The sequence below is a fragment of the Penicillium antarcticum genome (assembly GCF_028974205.1).
Source record: "Penicillium antarcticum strain IBT 31339 chromosome Unknown utg000001l_segment0_segment0, whole genome shotgun sequence".
Taxonomy (NCBI): domain Eukaryota; kingdom Fungi; phylum Ascomycota; class Eurotiomycetes; order Eurotiales; family Aspergillaceae; genus Penicillium; species Penicillium antarcticum.
This window is the reverse complement of record NW_026695299.1, coordinates 1569611-1586883: the sequence shown is the minus strand read 5'-3', so window position 1 is coordinate 1586883 and position 17273 is coordinate 1569611. Positions and strand designations below refer to the sequence as shown.

General features: G+C 49.5%; 7 protein-coding genes across 7 annotated transcripts; 5 read left to right on the top strand and 2 right to left on the bottom strand.

Annotated features, from left to right (window-relative positions):
* Positions 1–977: 977 nt before the first annotated feature.
* N7508_000595 (uncharacterized protein) lies at positions 978–2307 on the bottom strand (the record flags this gene model as incomplete). The annotated part of the gene is made up of 3 exons (XM_058458680.1): positions 978–1274; positions 1323–1559; positions 1609–2307. The coding sequence occupies 3 exons, from the start codon at positions 2305–2307 to the stop codon at positions 978–980; spliced, it is 1233 nt and encodes a 410-aa protein (XP_058324902.1).
* Positions 2308–3616: 1309 nt separating this feature from the next.
* Positions 3617–4510, top strand: N7508_000594 (nicotinate-nicotinamide nucleotide adenylyltransferase; the record flags this gene model as incomplete). The annotated part of the gene is made up of 1 exon (XM_058458679.1): positions 3617–4510. The coding sequence occupies one exon, from the start codon at positions 3617–3619 to the stop codon at positions 4508–4510; it is 894 nt and encodes a 297-aa protein (XP_058324901.1).
* Positions 4511–4761: 251 nt separating this feature from the next.
* On the bottom strand, positions 4762–5251 carry N7508_000593 (uncharacterized protein; the record flags this gene model as incomplete). The annotated part of the gene is made up of 2 exons (XM_058458678.1): positions 4762–5096; positions 5185–5251. 2 exons carry the CDS (start codon positions 5249–5251, stop codon positions 4762–4764), a joined length of 402 nt encoding a protein of 133 aa, XP_058324900.1.
* Positions 5252–5744: 493 nt separating this feature from the next.
* N7508_000592 (J domain-containing protein) lies at positions 5745–6965 on the top strand (the record flags this gene model as incomplete). The annotated part of the gene is made up of 3 exons (XM_058458677.1): positions 5745–6012; positions 6080–6334; positions 6421–6965. The coding sequence occupies 3 exons, from the start codon at positions 5745–5747 to the stop codon at positions 6963–6965; spliced, it is 1068 nt and encodes a 355-aa protein (XP_058324899.1).
* A 2720-nt stretch (positions 6966–9685) lies between these two features.
* N7508_000591 (uncharacterized protein) lies at positions 9686–10789 on the top strand (the record flags this gene model as incomplete). Its single annotated transcript, XM_058458676.1, has 4 exons — positions 9686–9907; positions 9963–10153; positions 10209–10429; positions 10485–10789. 4 exons carry the CDS (start codon positions 9686–9688, stop codon positions 10787–10789), a joined length of 939 nt encoding a protein of 312 aa, XP_058324898.1.
* A 1373-nt stretch (positions 10790–12162) lies between these two features.
* Positions 12163–15576, top strand: N7508_000590 (ubiquitin-ubiquitin ligase UFD2; the record flags this gene model as incomplete). The annotated part of the gene is made up of 5 exons (XM_058458675.1): positions 12163–12192; positions 12264–12910; positions 12964–15215; positions 15268–15417; positions 15473–15576. 5 exons carry the CDS (start codon positions 12163–12165, stop codon positions 15574–15576), a joined length of 3183 nt encoding a protein of 1060 aa, XP_058324897.1.
* Positions 15577–16112: 536 nt separating this feature from the next.
* Positions 16113–17258, top strand: N7508_000589 (3-oxo-5-alpha-steroid 4-dehydrogenase family protein; the record flags this gene model as incomplete). Its single annotated transcript, XM_058458674.1, has 2 exons — positions 16113–16226; positions 16281–17258. 2 exons carry the CDS (start codon positions 16113–16115, stop codon positions 17256–17258), a joined length of 1092 nt encoding a protein of 363 aa, XP_058324896.1.
* Positions 17259–17273: the final 15 nt, after the last annotated feature.

Genomic DNA, 17273 nt, shown 5'->3' with positions numbered 1-17273 from the left:
GCTTTCAGAGGTGTTCCACGAGTTTTTGTTTGTTTATCCTGCCTTTTCGGTCGATCAATTGTCTCGTTTCTTCTTCCCCAAGCCTCGACGACTAAATCGTTAGATATTTTGTGCGAGGCCAATGCTTATACCGTCCCTTGCACTGACGGATGAAGAAGATCGGCGCTGATCGACCGATCTACAACGGTTACCGTAATTCCTGTATGCACTATACGTATCACATCAGGTAGCCTGATGATTCTACTATATTCTACTCTACAAATAACAACCGAAAACCTGAAGATGTGTTACAGAGGACAAAACCTCAAGTCAATTCATGCTCAAACCACACAGCACGATCTTTCGATCAGCCATGCGGTACATAGAAATAACCATGCGAAAGACTGTAAAAACAAGCATAGCGCGCACGAGATCATTCCGGGTGAAGATCCGATAGAAAAATCAAGGATAGCTTTTCGACAAAAGCAAAGCAAGCAAGGAAAAACACAAGAAGGAAGCACTGACCCTCCCCGAAGTGGAGGGAGGTCACATGCCCGAGTCATGATACGAGAAAGAAAAATAGTCCGAGTCCAATGGGAATGGTCGTTAGAATTGAGCTTCTCATTGGAGTAAAAATGGAGCAAAGGAATGACATGCTAGTTGTAAGAACGAGGTCGGTCTTCCGAGATTGAGGGATGGCTTGCAGATAGTACCAGCAAGGGGAAGACTGGAACTCAGAAATTTATAACAACGCATGACAAGACCATTGCAAGAAAGTAAGATGTTGAAAGGAAGAAACATGGCAAAAAAAAGTGTAGCGTAAATGAGAACTGAAATCGAAACTTTGTACCGAAAAACTTGACAGAAATAGGTACAATACCAGCGCGCCACTGCGCGATTAGAAGGAAATAGGAACTTTCTCTCAGATCATCAACGGGCTCGTAACACACCGCTCCATGGGAGGGCTAGGGCACCCCTCACATCCGCACGAGAAATGCTTAGATGAAGTTGCGGCGCCAGTTGGCAAGGTAGGGCTTGCCGCTGGGGGTACCGCTGGGAGGGGCGGGGAAGCCGCTAGCAGTGGGGAAAGGCTTAACGCTGGGGGTTCCAGTGGGAGTGCGAGTAGCGAACCCGCTGGAAGGGGTGAGAGTGCGGGTGCGACTGTAGGAGTGGGCACTGCTGTAAGGGGCATTGGTGGTGGAGACGGAAGCGGTGGTCTCGGGGACGGGGGCAACAGTCTCAGATTCGGTCTCCTGGTTGTTGTTGTTGGCAGCAGGAGCAGTGGTCTCGGCGCCCTATATAAGAGTTAAAATTGTTTCACAGTTGGGGTAAGCAAGACATACGGCAGTCACAGTCTCAGTAACGGTGGCGGTGACAGTGACGGGGTTGGGGTTGCAAGAGTCACCGTTGCCAGCACCGTTGCCAGCACCAGCGGAGGCGGAAGCAGATGGAACCTCGACGAGGGTAACAGTCTCGGTTTTGGTGGAGTGGAGGGTGCTGGTGTGGGTGCTAGTCTTGTCAGCCTGGTTGTTTCCAGCCTGACCGGGCTTGGTGATCTCGGCACCGGCGCCGGACTCGGTCTATATTTAGTTAGTTGGAGATCAATCATCAATGGTATAGAATACATACAGCAGTGACAGTGTGGTCCTGGGTGGCAGTCTTGTAGATGGTGGTGGTGACGAGGCTGGTGGAGTCACCGGAGCCGACAGTGTAGGTAACGGTGATGGCGCTGGCAGACTCGGAGCCAGCTCCAGGGACGTTAGTGCCAGCAGGAAGAGCGGCAGAGCTGCTCAGGATGCCAGAGGCGGAGGAGGACAGTCCGGAGGGACGACCAGTGGGGTAGCCAGTGGGGCGAGAGCTGAAGGGAGTACGGGTGATGCGGGGCTTGCCAGTGGAAGACGAGTCTTCAGTGGAAGAGGCAGAGGCAGAGGCACCAATGGAGCTGGAGGGAGCAATGGAAGCGATCACGCTGGAGGAAGCGGCCGAAGAGGCGACGCTGGAGACCGACGAAGCAGAAGCAGCCACGGAAGAGGCAGTGCTGGAGCTGGCAACGCTGCTGGGAACAACGGGAGCAACGGAGCTAGGAGCAACAGAAGGCACCACCGAGGGCTCAACGGAGGGCTCAGCGGAAGGAGTAGCAGGGGCTTCAGGAGCAGGCTCGACCGGAGTCGGGAAAACTTGAACGGTAGAAGTAGCCTCGGGGGCAGGCGCAGGAGCAACGCTGACGGAACGAGCCTGGTTCCCACGACGAGCATGGAGACCTTCATGGCTGGCATTGGCCATAGCAGCGAGAGCAGCCACGAGGGCGACGGAGACCTTCATAACCATTTTGAAGTAGCGACTGTTATTGGTTAACGAGAGAATGAGTTGGTGAACCTGGAAAGGTAAAGAGAGAAGTTGGCACAGGTAAAAGACAGGAAGGCACGAAATCAATTCGTGGAAGGAATGAATGCTTCTCTGGGAAGTAAAAAGAAGTGAAGGAATGCACTGCAAGCTTAAGGAAGAAGAAGGAGAGGAAGGAAGCCAAGGCGGGATAGCCTCATATTAATTCATTTCGCTAGATTAAAGTGATAAGTTTACAGTACTTGTATTACGGTGGAGATCCAACTGCCAACGTGGGATCCACTGTCTCAGGCACCAATATCTGATTGGCCTGCTGTAAGCCGAAATTGACCTTTAATCTCACGGAAAATATCCCTATGAACTGACTGTGAATGATGGCTTGGGGTGGCGTTGAGGTGACGCCACATGTCAACACTAGCTCATCACCCCCTTTCTTAAAGTGAGTGAGATGATAGGGCAGATACGCAACGCTGCATACGCTATACACGCATACGAGTGACCCAATGGGCGGCTAAATCTCTAATGTCCTGAAAGTGGGACAAGGTGGCACTGGTAACCGTCTCGATCCGAATGTTCTGAGCAGACTTCGCACAGCATGTATGGAGTATCCGGTGTACAGATACCGCTTGGCGAATCCTTCCTCGTTTAGGCTGCAATCAGATCGTTTCACCCGTTACAGAACTATAAATTACCCGATGGTTTCATATTGAGCGCCATCTGAAGGGTACGCTTCTATAAAATTTGTAATGACGATGCTGATATTTGGTCTAGCCCCTCGGGCTGGAAATGAAGGTCCTGTGCACCTGTCAATGCCGTGTGGGGTCCGAGTAAAGACGGCAAGACTCGGTCTATCATGTTTCATTTCCGGGGGCCGAGTTGCGCCATTTGGGTGTGTGTAATGTCGAACGATGTTTTTCTCAGTTGAAGTCTGGTCTGGAATTGTTTCATCGTACTCCCTACTCCCAAGGGGGGGGGGGGGGGGGGGGGTGTAAACGGAGAAGCTTTCGATATGAAACATCCGACTCGGATTTTCAGACCCCCCTATCCCTCTCTCGCTCACCAGCCTCACCACGTTGATTGGCCATTCACCGGGGATGGGCTAACTTGGAATTCGGCAATTGTGAATCCTAGTGTGTCTGATTCAATGTTTAGTCCCAACCTTAAGACTCGTCAGTTCGTCTCAAGCTGAAGCCAAAGATGTCCAGAGAAGTAAAGTGTAGATGTGAAGGCGGTGACGCACGATCTTATCATCCCATCTCTACAAGTATACAACACCAAAACACTAACCCCCAAAATGTCCTTCCAAAACCTCCGCACTCAATACTCAACCCTCCTAAAACAATTTCTAAAATCCACCAAAGAATTCGACGTCCTAACAACCATACCCCCAGACCACTCCGCATCCGAGACCCTCTATGTCTTAGATTCCAGCTTCAATCCCCCCACCCTCGCCCACCTCCGCATAGCCAGCACCGCCCTACAATCAACCCCCAAGCCCCGTCCCCGCCTGCTCCTCCTCCTCGCAACCCAAAATGCAGACAAACCCTCCAAACCAGCCTCCTTCGAGGACCGCCTAGCAATGATGGAGCTCTTTGCGCGCGATCTGCGCACACACCTTGCGATAACACCAGCCTCCACAAATGCCGCCGCCTCCGGTTTAGAGTATGAGCTGCCGGTCGAGGCCCTGCCTTTGATTGATATTGGCGTAACCAAGAAACCGTATTTCGTTGATAAGGCTGCTGCGATTGAGAGCTCCGGTCGGTATCCTGGTGCGCTGGAGCAGGTTCATCTTACGGGATTTGATACCCTCGTGCGTATCTTCGATACTAAGTATTATCCGCCGCATCATACGCTTGCTCCGCTCGTGCCGTTCTTGGAGAAACATCGGTTGAGGGTCACTATGCGGCCTGGGGATGCGTGGGGTGAGAGAGAAGAGCAGGTTGCATTTCTGGAGGCTCTTGCTAGAGGGGATCGGGATGCCGAGGGTGCGCGGAGGGAGTGGGTGCAGCGTATTCAGTTGGTTGAGGGGAGGAAACCTACTGATCCGCATGTGAGCTCTACTCGAGCTCGGGAAGCTTTGCATTCTGCTCCGAAGGACTTGGATTGGCTGGTTCCAGATCTGGTCAAGCAGTATATTCTCTCTGAAAGGGCTTATCCGAGTGATGGAGCTGGGACTGCTAAAGTGTAGATGGGCATTTATATCGGTTAGATATTAGAATAGTCCGTATCCTTGTATAATGATACAATATGATTGAGTAAATCCATCCATACGCCAGATCCCAGGCTTTTCAAGGTTACCTTCCTCCAAATGCGTACTTGATAATCCAAACCACTTTTGCTTCGGTCACATATCATACATCAAGTAGAGCTAAGATCAAGCTCACCGGTCAGCCGGCAGAACTTCCCTTGCTCTGGGTCATTTCCAAGATCCATCAACCACTAATCCTTACGATACTCCTCTTCCTCTCTCTTACCAAGGGTATATGCCAGTCCACCACCGATCAAGTTGACCAAGCACAATCCCATTGTAGCACCCCGCACCACACCGCGCACACCGAACCTCTTCATGAATGGCTGACGGCGGCGCGCTGCTAGCAGCAGGTACAGGCCTGAGAATGCGGCGCTCATGCCGGCTGTGTCGGTCTTGAAGCCTTGGAGGTTGGCATAGCTGGTGAAGAGCAGGGCTGGCGGGAAGAGCATTGGAAAGAATTGGAATGGCTTCATGTGCTGTGCTGCAATCAGGGAGGCGAGGAGGGATGGTGGGAATGAATTTTCTATTTAACATACACTGTCAATGCTGGTTCATTGCTTGGACTGCCCGACATGCTTTGAGTTGTGAGGTCGGCTGGTATTGGTACTTACCACCCCATGCGCGGAAGCGCTGGACCAGCGTTTGCTTGGTCTCTTCGATTGTGTCGTCGTCCGCCATTGTGGGTGATTGTCGGCGTTGTCGGAAGTGGTGATGTTGAGGTGAGGTTCAAGAACGGGGCTATGACGATGGAAGGACCGGTACAAAGTACTGCTGAAGCTTTGACAGCCCAGATTTGTCGCTGCAGGTAAGTTAATAAAACTGCACTAATATTCAAGTTGGAATGAATATCTACTCACAAGACCTGCAGAGCTGCGAGCGGAGCACGGGCAAGTTATGTAACTATCGCAATCCCTCAGATGTTCTCTTGGCAAAGACACCTAACACCATTCCCACTCCACCCGGGATTTATCTCGGACCATATCAACTCCCTCTTTTTACTCACGCCTCACTCACGCTCAGACTCAACCTGACTTGCGCGTGATTGGCTTTGCATTTTCCGTCCTACGCCACCCAACACCCCGGCGCCAGCACCTCCCACGCCCCTCTCGAACACAAAACACAGCAACCTCGAGACCGGATTTCGTTCTCCGACTGAAAAAGCAAGGTCGCTATGCCCTCCGCTACGGCATCAGGCTCCGACGCCAAAGGTGGCGCGAGCTCGCGCGACCACAACCAGGGCAATCAGAATCGCAATTATACCCCAGAACAAAAGGCGGCGGTGTTGCGGATCCGCAAATGTCAGGCGACGGCATTCTATGAGATCTTGTCGGTCGAGCGCTCGTCTACGGATAATGAGATTAAGAAGGCCTATCGCAAACAAAGTTTGTTGACGCATCCTGATAAGAATGGTTATGATGGCGCCGACGAGGCGTTTAAGAGTGAGTGAGGGGTGACCCCGAGTCGGGTATTGCGTCTATGAGGGTGCCCGCTAATGCGCTATCGCAGTGGTCTCCCGTGCGTTCCAGATCCTCTCCGACGAGGACAAGAAATCTCGCTATGACAAGTTCGGCGGCGACCCTGACAGCAGATTCCAGCCCGGGCCCAGTGCGTCGAGTGGCGGATCTCCATTCAGCGGATTTGGAGGTGGCGGTGGATTCCCACGCGGAGGTGGAGGACCTGGCTTCGACGAGGAAATTTCACCAGAAGAACTGTTCAACCGATTCTTCAATGGAGGATTTGGCGGCATGGGCGGTGGTTTCGGTACGAAAACAGAGAAAACGAAAAAAAGGCGCGATGGCAGCCAAACTATCAGAACCCAAACTAACAGCCCGATTCTCACTTTCTAGGCGGCCCCCAATTTGTCTTCAACATGGGCGGAGGCCCGGGATTCCGCGTCCACCAATTTGGCGGCGGCGCACCACGCCGCAGACCTCGCCCAGCAGCAACAGGAGAACAAGAAGCCCAGATAGACGGCCGCAATTTCCTGCGCCAACTCCTCCCACTCATCATCCTCTTCCTCCTCCCTCTCCTCTCGTCTCTCTTCTCCGGCTCCTCGACTCCATCAGGTCCCTCGTACCGCTTCGACACTCCTGTTTCCCCGTATACTCTCGGCCGCACAACCCCCAAGTTAAATCTGAATTACTTTGTCAACCCGCTCGACGTCGATAACTTTAGTGCGCGCAACTTCCGCGAACTGGACTCGCGCGTTGAGGTGGATTACGTGCGGACGCTGCGCAATGGTTGTGATGCTGAGGCCAATGAGAGGGATCGCAGGTTACAGGATGCGCAGGGGTGGATTTTCCCGGACGTTGAGAAGATGAAGGCTGCTCGCGCCATGGAGATGCCTAGTTGTAAGAAATTGGAGAAGTTGAGGGGAAAAATTAGGCTTTGATGTTGATGTCCTTGGTGTCAATGTCAATGTCAATGTCTTTGATGCCTTGATGTTATCTTGTCTGTTCTGGTCTGGTGTGTCTTCTGTCGGCTGACTACATAGGTTTTAGACTGCTTGGCTTGTCTATGGCATTTTCCTTTCTTTCTCTTGTTTCTCTCTTCTCTTTGGGTCTCCTGTTCTTGTTCTCGGAGATTCTGGAGATCTGCTTTTAATATTATTAGCATACACCGCAGCAGGCGGCGTCTGTTGGAGTTGAGCTTATTTCGCTTTCCTGTATATTGTTTGGGAGCTTGAATCCATTTGTTCTTGTCCTTGTGCTTATCTCGGTTAGCTTCTCTTGATACTTGAGGGCTCTAGAGTCACATTCAAGCTGCAGGTCTCATGTATGTATATAAGATAAGAGATTTGAAGTTGTATGGCATGCATTCATCGGTCCTATACAATATATTGGTTGAGCAGTAACAGGTCTGCGAGGACACAAACATCTCCATGGTTAGCAATTCCATATATCAAACCCACTCCCGCAGCAGTAGTCCGTAGTCCTCGATCAGCGCTGGCTCCCACATTTTGTATTGTACCATATCATGGTACTTCCTCCGAACACCCACTCCTCGCTGTAAATCCTGAACCTATCGTTGAGTACGTGACGTGCAACAGACCATTCAAATGACTGACGACCGCGACCCAACCTTCTCGGCGGTATCATCCTTCTACAGATTCCTACTCAAAAATCATATTCCCGAGTTCGCCCTTAAAGTCCCACCTGAAGGGGGCTGGCCTTCGCTCACAGACTAATTTCTCTCTTTCATGAAAAAAGGCCGCAGTCAAAAATCTCATTCGACATTTGCCCTATATCTAAGCGGATGAAGATGGCACTTGGCAGGTATATCGACTATGCGAACTTCTCGATTTGCAGAGCGAAGAGCTACATGAGTACAATAACCACATCGGAAGATGGTTTTAAAAGTAGGCAAAAGTGGTTTTTCACTTCGGACAATACCTGGACGGGGCGGTTATTCTATTTCCTATTATTCTGGATACGAAGAGAGGAACAATCACGCTGGCGGATATTACGATCCCCTCATCCCAAATTGAGCTTTTAGAAAGATACACCGGTTAGACTGTCCTATGTTTACTAAGATTGTTGTCATGGTGCTGATTTGGCTTAGCCTAGTGATGATGCCTACAACAAATCCTGGCGTGAACGGCCGTCTCATACCATTTCTGGGTTTTTCGAGGACATTGAGGCAGAAATACCAGAATTTTGAACTCGTATGCTCCGCAGCAAAGGAAAGCGTACTAAATTGGAAAGGGAAAGCTATTGGGCGCCGCCTGAAATCCGATGTACATGTACCCCGCCTTTATGATTAGCAAATAAGGAAATGGATTTAACACCTGCAGCCTTTGATTGGATCGCTGCGAATATTGATATCACATAGAGCACATCTCAAGATGCTAGGCGCTTTGGAAGACACTCGTGAGATCATGAAATGCGAAAACTACCTTAAAGTTTGAAGTTGCTTTCGGTTCGAGCCGTGCCGCTTTCCAGTCGCCCTAGCCTTAACAAAGGACATTTGTATACTCCTGCGTAATTTAGCAAGTTCTGAAGACAAGACGCAAGAGAAATTTTTTTAATCTTCATAAATAAATAAGCATGTTTGCCAGGTCCCGATTGGCGTAAGCTTCAGCTCTTCGGCCCCCGAGATCGACCGAAGATGTACGATCTGAAAGCCCCTGCCACTAAATGCACACCTCGTGCACTACTTACCTCTAATATGAAAGACCTTCTAGATATGAGAGATATGAGACAGAATGCAGAACTCTAGGGTCAGCTGAAATGAATACAGGCTCGATAAAGATATTTAGTATAAATCTATGACATTTGCGATAATCTAATAGAAAGAAGTAGGAGAAGGGGTACTTAGGCTTCGATGGGCATCCTCAGCTGGTGAAGATGCTATGCAAGTTTAAGCATAGGTGATGGTTGTGCTGTTGGTGACGCAACATCCTGCATATACGGCCCGGAAGATCATTTTAGATGCTCCATCCGTTAACAAATTCAATTAAATTCCAGCAGCCATGCAACTAGACGAAAATATAATCATCACTACACCTTATAGGCCTTCATGTTAACTTGTTCTCAACCAGCTGTAATCGTCTACGATAAAGTAGCCAACACGTGTAGATCATAATTGTGGGGGGCAGATGCAGGCTGGAGATGGCGTGGCTGCAATACAACGCCCTGGTGGCCTGAAACAGGGCCGATAATATCCAGGATGGGGTAAAACGCGCCTCTGCCCTGCCTGCATATGACATACAATGAAGTGGCGTTCGAGTACTATAGCTGAGGATACTTCACTCTTTCAGCCGACTACACCCATATTGCTTTTCCCCTGTACGCACGCTGCAGTGTGCTGCTACGATGTCACAGTGGCGATCTATTTGGGCACATGGCTGGCTGGTCATGTCTCTTAATGCTGCAATTCTGCGTCCAATTTGTAACACAGACTTGTAGATCTAGGCTGTGCCGCAGGGTCAATCGCAAGAACTGGTTTGAAAAAAAGTGTGCTACAGACTGCATCATATGCTAAGAGACTGATAGCTTCTGGTAATGACCAAACTGCCATGACTATAAGTACCCCGTCCAAATCCCTCCGTAAAGACCAGGCATCAATGTCATTTCTCAGAATCTAGTCTTGATACCATAAACAATCTTAACCATGGGTGCCCTGACCACTACCGACTACGCCGCCGTTTCTGATGGTACCAACATCTACCTCTACTATCAAACCGATACCAACCAGATTCACGAGGTTACTTCTGCGGATGGATCTAGCTGGACTGCAAGTCAGGCTGCAGTTGCTGAAAACTTGAGTCCCGGCGGATCTCCCATAACAGCTTACTACGTGGCCAACGACGGCACTTCAGGCAAGAAATCCGCTGTAATAAAGCCTCCCACCTGTTTGCGTGATCATTGGCTGATTGGATTCATTATAGATCCACGTCATCTATCTCGATGCATCCGGAACCCTTCATGAGAAGGTCAAATCCCCCTTGACGAATACTTCATGGGAAAGTCGCGAACTCCCCGTGGAAATCAAGAAAGCCCCCGTTTCAACATCGCGGCTCTCTAGCGGAGTCTGCCATGACACTGCTGCAGGCGCCCATCAGTGGGTATTTTTCGAGAAGTAAGCAATATACCGTGCCTTTTTGGGAATGCACACGATATTCACAAAGGAGCAGAACAGATGGAACTACGGGTAAATCTGAGATAGCTGAGATTCGAAGTGGCCTTGAAAGTCAATTCAAGTGGATCTACAGAAAGGTTCTCCAGGAGGAAGCCGTCGCTGCGCTGCCTGGAACTCAACTGGCGACAAATCTCACCAACCCTACTACCCACTTATTCTTCCAAGATCATGATGGTAACATCACTGAATACCTCGGTGGCTATGATGCCTGGAACAGTACGTATGACTGTTGAAATCAATTTTTTTTTGGGATATCTAACATCATACACAGCAAAGAAGGTGATCCTCACCAAGGAGAAAGTTGAAAGCAGTACCCCTCTCACCGCCGCCGAATCCTCTGTTGCGGACAAGCCCTATGTCTTTTTTGCGACTAAAACTACTCCTTTCAAGATTATGGTATACAACGATGGCAGCTCCTCCGAGATTGCGGCTTATGTTCCTGGCACCAAGTTGGGCGCCATTACTGTCGGTGGGAAGGTTCTACTCTTCCATAAACCCCTCGCGCACCCGACTAGTGTATGGACTCAAGTTTATGATGGCAGCGCTTGGAAATTGGGCTCAAAGGTCGTTGGCTAAATCACGAGGTCTTTGCAATAAGTATCATGGTAGATGACTATAGGGCCATTGTCATTGTACTTTGCTTTCAACATCTGTCTCCAACTTTGTTGTTGCATCGATGTATCATGAACTTTGTTTCGTTGGGCAGTGTGCTTCCTGACGTGTTTCGGTTTTCTCTGATAGTTCCACTGGGCTGCAACAGTCATTTTCATACACATTATTCCCCAGCACAGTTCTGGGCACCTGTCGTTATCGTTTTATGAACCACCTTTTCTTTCATGCAAAATTTGGCTCTTTCCACTTCAAGTCAAGCAAAATGTCTAATCCCCAGTAGGGAAGAACCCCTTGGTGAACCTTTTCTGTAGATCTCGCCAATAAGAGGTCCTGCGTCCTCGTAGGTTCGTTTACCATAATCTTGGCTGGAAATAAATAAGCAGGAAGAAAGACGAACGCAGGAAAAGCATGAGGAGAAGACGAGGCCCCAAATTCCCTCTCGCACAAGTTGCTCGAGGTACCGGTCATCCTGCATGTGCTCAGTCAATTGTTGAACCAGTGTATACGTGCTGGTTATGAAACTGATATGACCTGCAGTCAACCCATTTTGATTATGTAAGGATGATCAAGTCAAGGAGCTCGTTAAAAAAGAATCATGAGGGTGTTTAGTGTGCATTTTCAGTGTCAATTCTGAGAAGATTTTTGTCCTAAGCGGATATTTAATCGAACAACTTTCTCTCATTGGCCTTTCATGCCTGTTTACGGCCCTTGTCGAATGATTCTTCTACAAAAATCGTGGGTTTTGATAAAAGAATGCGGAGTTTTGTTTCATTATATATATTCGCAAAAACTGAATCCAAACAAGTTTTTTTGAAAATTCGAAAAGGCATCACTATACTGATTGTGTCTAGGTCAAGTCCAGGACTACAGCCATGGAGAAATCCCGAAAGTATCAAGGGTAGTGTCCTTTCTCAGCGATAGCCTCTTTGTGCCTCGATTTTTTAAGACGAGGACTCAAGACAAGGATTTGCAATTTTGGCCATGTTGCGACGATAATCTTTATCGAGAAGAATAGACAGGTCTGCATGACTTATAATAAATTAAAGCTGTTGGGTGTTGTATGCCGATACAGGCTAACCATAAAATCGACTTTGAAGATACAACGCTCCTCGCTGCTTTCACCGCAAAAACTCAAGTACTGTCAATGTACCTTCTGCTTAGTCAAAGCCATACCAAAATCCGTTGGAGACGAACCTCAGCGATCACCACAGAATCACCGAACGCGCTTCCCCCGCGGATCTCACTGGAGTTGTCGAGTCGCCACTCCACATTCACGATTTTACGATCCCCACCGTTGCGAATCTAACCTCCAGCCCTTACGAGGTCAACTTCAGAAAATGTCGGATTCCCTCTCCGACGCGGACAAGGTGAGTTAGCGATTTCATCCCGTATGAAAGTAGTGAAGTCTCCGGAATATGTCGACTTATCATCCCACAAGATCCGCAACAAGCGCCTCGCAAAGTTGTCCAACCCAAACCCGTCCCCCTCCCAAGACAACAACTCCGATTCAGCACAGTCATCCGCTCATACCTCGCCGACACAATCGCCCTTGTCCGCCCAACCAACGGGCAGCTTCAGCGGATCCCCCTCGTTCTCGCAAACTCCACTACAATCGGAGGGGAAACGCATCAAAATCACACCAGCTGCCCAGACCCCAGAGCGAACACGATCCAACCCGCCCTCAGCCCCCGGCACGCCCCCTCTACAGAAGATCGAGAGCATCGAGACTTTCGAAGACCGCACATTAAGCGCCGTTTTCAAGGTGACACTGAAGGATGATGGGCGCCAGGACATTCACGGCAAGCGCACTTTCTTGAGTGGTCTGCGCAGCGAGTTAGAAGGAGAGGGCCAGGATTTGCGTATTCAAGTCTCCGTCTTGGACCAAGCTCTCCTGGAAGCTGCATCGAACGCTGAACGGAACCGTCCTTTGGATTACCTGCTGCCATGTTGGAAACGCATCACACGGCTCTCGAATGGTTTCCGCCGGACGGGAGATGACGACCCTAAGTATCAGATTCTTTGCGAGGCGCGTCGACTATGCATGAGCTATTGTATTTTCGCGATTACCATGCCGGAGATGTTCGGGTACGTTTGACTCGCATATGAGAACTTACATTGGATGTACTGACGATTCGTAGAAGCGACGGCTTTGGGCAATCTTTAGCCTCGTATCTGCTCCTGGACCCTGAAGAGGACCGTGGTATTGACTTCAGCTTCATGCACGAAGCTGTGAAGAGGTTTGATGAAGATGAGAGTATCAAGCCAGCATTTATTACTGCCGTTGAGCAGCTTAGTGCGCAGCTCTCCTCTATGGATGTCAACGATGACTACAAACCTTATACCATTGCCCTTCGCAATCTCGTCCGCCATGGTACCCTCGCGGCTGCGATCACAGAATCAGCAATCTTCAACGCCTCAAAAGACCCGGCACAGTTCGAGAAGGCCACTCTTCTAGGACCGTGGTTCAGCCTGTCGCCTCTCCAGGGCAACGTCACCTTGTCTTATTTCTCTAGCCCCAAGACTCGTGATGCAGCATATATCTCGAATGCCCAACGGTCACTTCGGATGACGCAGCAATTGCTAAGCTCTGATCTTCTTGACGTGATCAATCACTTGATTCGAGCTTCAAAGGAGGCTCGTGATCGCGTTTTAGATTGGTTCGCAGCTGCACTTAACATCAACCATAAGCGGCGCGCGATGCAGGTGGACGCCGAACAAGTATCATCAGATGGATTCATGTTCAACCTGACAACTTGTTTAGACCAGCTCTGTGAGCCTTTCATGGATGCATCATTCACGAAGATCGACAGAATCGACTCGAATTATCTCCATCGAAACTCACGAGTTGAAATGCGCGACGAGACTAAGATAAATGCCGATCAGCATGCATCCGATGCGTTCTATTCCAAGAAGGTTGATGGAACTTCAAACTTTATCACTGAAATCTTCTTCTTGACTGTTGCTGCTCATCACTACGGTAGCGAGTCGTTGACCTCGAAGATGGAGCAACTGGAAAAGGATCTGCGACAGATGGAGAATATGATCACCAAATTTGAACTGGAACGTCACAAATGGATCAATAACCCGGGAGAGCTCGCCACTTTCGACAATGCCCTCAAGAAGTACAAGGACAAGTTTGATTTGGGCCTGGCTTTGAAATACAGCCTTCAGGGTGTCCTATTTGATGATCACTGGCAGAGCCGCTCCATGCTTTTTATGCGATATGTTACCGTATGGCTTTTGAGACTCGTGTCTGGCAAGAACTTCCCGACCGAAAAGATCTCACTCCCACTCCCAGAGACACAGCCTGAAGTCTTCAAGTGCCTACCGGAATATTTCGTGGAAGACATTGTTAGCAACTTCAAATTCATCATGTGGTGCATGCCACAAATCATCACCGCCACCCAAGGCGATGAGCTGGTGATGCTGTGCATCACTTTCCTGGAGAGCTCCGCCTACATCAAGAACCCTTATCTCAAAGCCGGACTTGTCTCAATTCTGTTCCGGGGCACTTGGAAACGCCCTGGTGGCGCTAGCGGCGTTTTGGTCGACCTGCTCAACTCGCTTCCATTTGCCAACGACCATCTTCTTCATGCAGTTATGAAATTCTACATCGAAGCAGAGTTCACGGGAGCGCATACACAGTTCTACGACAAGTTCAACATCCGTTACGAGATCTTCCAGATCATCAAGTGCATCTGGCCCAATACGCTCTACAGAGAGAAGTTGTCTAACCAAGCTAAGCAGAACCTGGACTTTTTTGTCCGATTTGTCAACCTTCTGTTGAACGATGTGACCTACGTTCTTGATGAATCTTTCGGTGCCTTTAAGACTATTACTAGCACCCAGACTGAACTCAACACCACCGGTGCCTCGATGGATGCTGCCACCCGCCAGCAGCGCGAAGAGCACCTGTCACAATCCCAGCGCAGTGCTAAGAATTACATGCAGCTCACTAACGAAACTGTGGCTATGCTTAAGCTGTTCACCGAGGCGCTGGCAGACTCATTCACAATGCCCGAAATCGTGCAGCGTTTGGCTGACATGCTGGACTACAACCTTGATGCCATGGTTGGTCCTAAGAGCGCCACTCTCCGTGTCGACAACTTGCAAGAATACGGCTTCAACCCGCGTGCCCTTCTGAGCGAGATCGTCGACGTTTATCTGAACCTGACTGGCAAAGAGAACTTCATTCTGGCGGTTGCTCGCGATGGCCGATCCTACAAGCCTGCCAACTTTGAAAAAGCGGCTGATATAATCCGTAAATGGTCTTTGAAATCCCCCGAGGAGCTTCGTCGCTGGGGCCAGATGCAGAAAAAGGTCCAGGCAGCTAGGCTGGCGGATGAGCAGGCAGAGGAGGATCTCGGAGAGATTCCAGATGATTTCCTTGGTATGGTTCCCTGCTATATCCTTGCATTGGGAAAACTGCTAACATTGTTTAGATCCTCTTATGTACACGCTCATGGATGATCCTGTCATTCTCCCTGGGTCACGGATCTCCATTGATCGAGCTACTATCCGCTCGCACTTGCTCAGTGACCCCCACGATCCCTTCAACCGTGTCCCACTGAAGATGGAAGATGTTGTGCCTGGTAAAAGTCATCCTTTATTTAATCTTTGTTTCAGCTCTGACAACTCATCTCGCAGACCATGACCTGAAGGCTAAGATCGAAGCCTTCAAATCCGAGAAATTGGCCGGCAAACGGAAGGAGATGGTCCCTCATGAACATATGGACACATCTACGGGTTAATGTGGTGTATGGGTGTAACTTTGCATTGCTTGATTCATGGGTGTTTTTGCCGCATTTCTATTAGCGCCTCTAGCATAGAATGCTGACACATTGATGATAGAACGATAGCTTTTTGCTTAACTTGAGCCTCTAGGGCCCTGGTTTCAATCATTCGTTTCTATTGTCAAATATGCCATTTCATTGTAGCATTTTATGTAGCCAAGCAGAGACCCATAAACTCAATGATCAGGATTTTGTGCACATTTGGCTTTTCTGCCTTTGTTTGACAGATCGTCGATCCGTCGTCTCAACCTCTAATTGAGACCCTGGCTCCAAAATTGACCCATCGTCTATGAGCAAGGAGATTGCGTGAAAGCTTTCATTTCGAATTGCGGCTGCTATTCTTTGTGAGGTAATATCAAAGTGCTCAGCCTAGAATGAAAGAGAACCGGAAGTTGAAGCTGTCAATATACCCCTTGTTGGCCTGACCGCCTTTCGGCGCATTACATCACCAGCTCTCATGTTTACTTCAACTTCAACCATCATACAACTTTCCAATGGGTGTAGCAATTTCCACTTGCTGCGCAGCTCTGCCTGCCAGCGCAGAAATCTTTCCTCCGACCCCGGAGATATACACAAATATCCTCAACATCTTCCAATACTTCCCCCTGGTGAGGACCCCTATACACCTCAGGTGCACCCCAAAGCTAATAGCATCGCTTTAGGTGACAGTGTTCCAATGGCTTCTTTCCTGGCATCCGGCAGGCAAGACGTCTAACAATTCAATTTTCAATATCCCAGGTCGTATAGCCTGGTGCGCCATGGAGATCGTCGGGCCTATAAACCTGATCTACAATCTGATACTTCCGTCACCATCTTCACCCTCAATTGGCGATCTCCCCTGGCCCAATGTCCTCGTAGCAGGGCTATATTGTACCCACTATTTCAACCGCTCAATTATCTCCCCCTTCTTCTCTGCCCCAAGCATGTCCCCCATCCACCCGTTCGTCATGACATCCGCTATGGCGTTCAACTGGTTCAACTCAAGCTGTCTAGCAGGCTGGATTCGTGGATACACCATTCCAACTCTTCCAAGCTTCAGCGCAGGCGGATACAGCCCCCAATCTCTCCCTGCCAAAGTGGCCTTTATTCCAACAGTGGGCGTGATCCTGTTCACCATTGGCATGGCAGGAAACATTTATTCCGAGACAGCGCTTTTCCGCTTCCGCCGCGAAGAAACAGAGAAACGTCTCGCCAAGAAGTCGGATGACGCCAAGCCTGGCGCTACTGCAGGGGAAGATGGTGGGAGCAGCCGCAACAAATTCCATAAAGTCTACGTCATCCCGCCTACTCGTGGTGTTTTCAGATTTATCTTGTACCCGCACTATGCATTCGAGTGGCTTGAGTGGGTTGGTTTTGCCTTGGCTGGTACCGCAGTGCTTACTTTGTCGACTGTTTCTGCCGGTGCGCCTTCGGCAGCTGTTGCTCCGCCGCTTCGTCTTGCGCCTTGGTTGATTCCTGCTGCTTGGGTTGCTGATAAGCTTACTCTGTCTTTGCCTCTGCCTGCCGTCATTTTTGTTGTCAATGCTGTGACGAACATGCTGCCTCATGCTCGCTGGGGAAGGAAATGGTATATTGAGAAGTTTGGAGAGAAGGGTGTTGCTGGGAGAGGTGCGGTTGTACCTGGCTGTGCGTGGATGTAATGTCTGACGAGAATT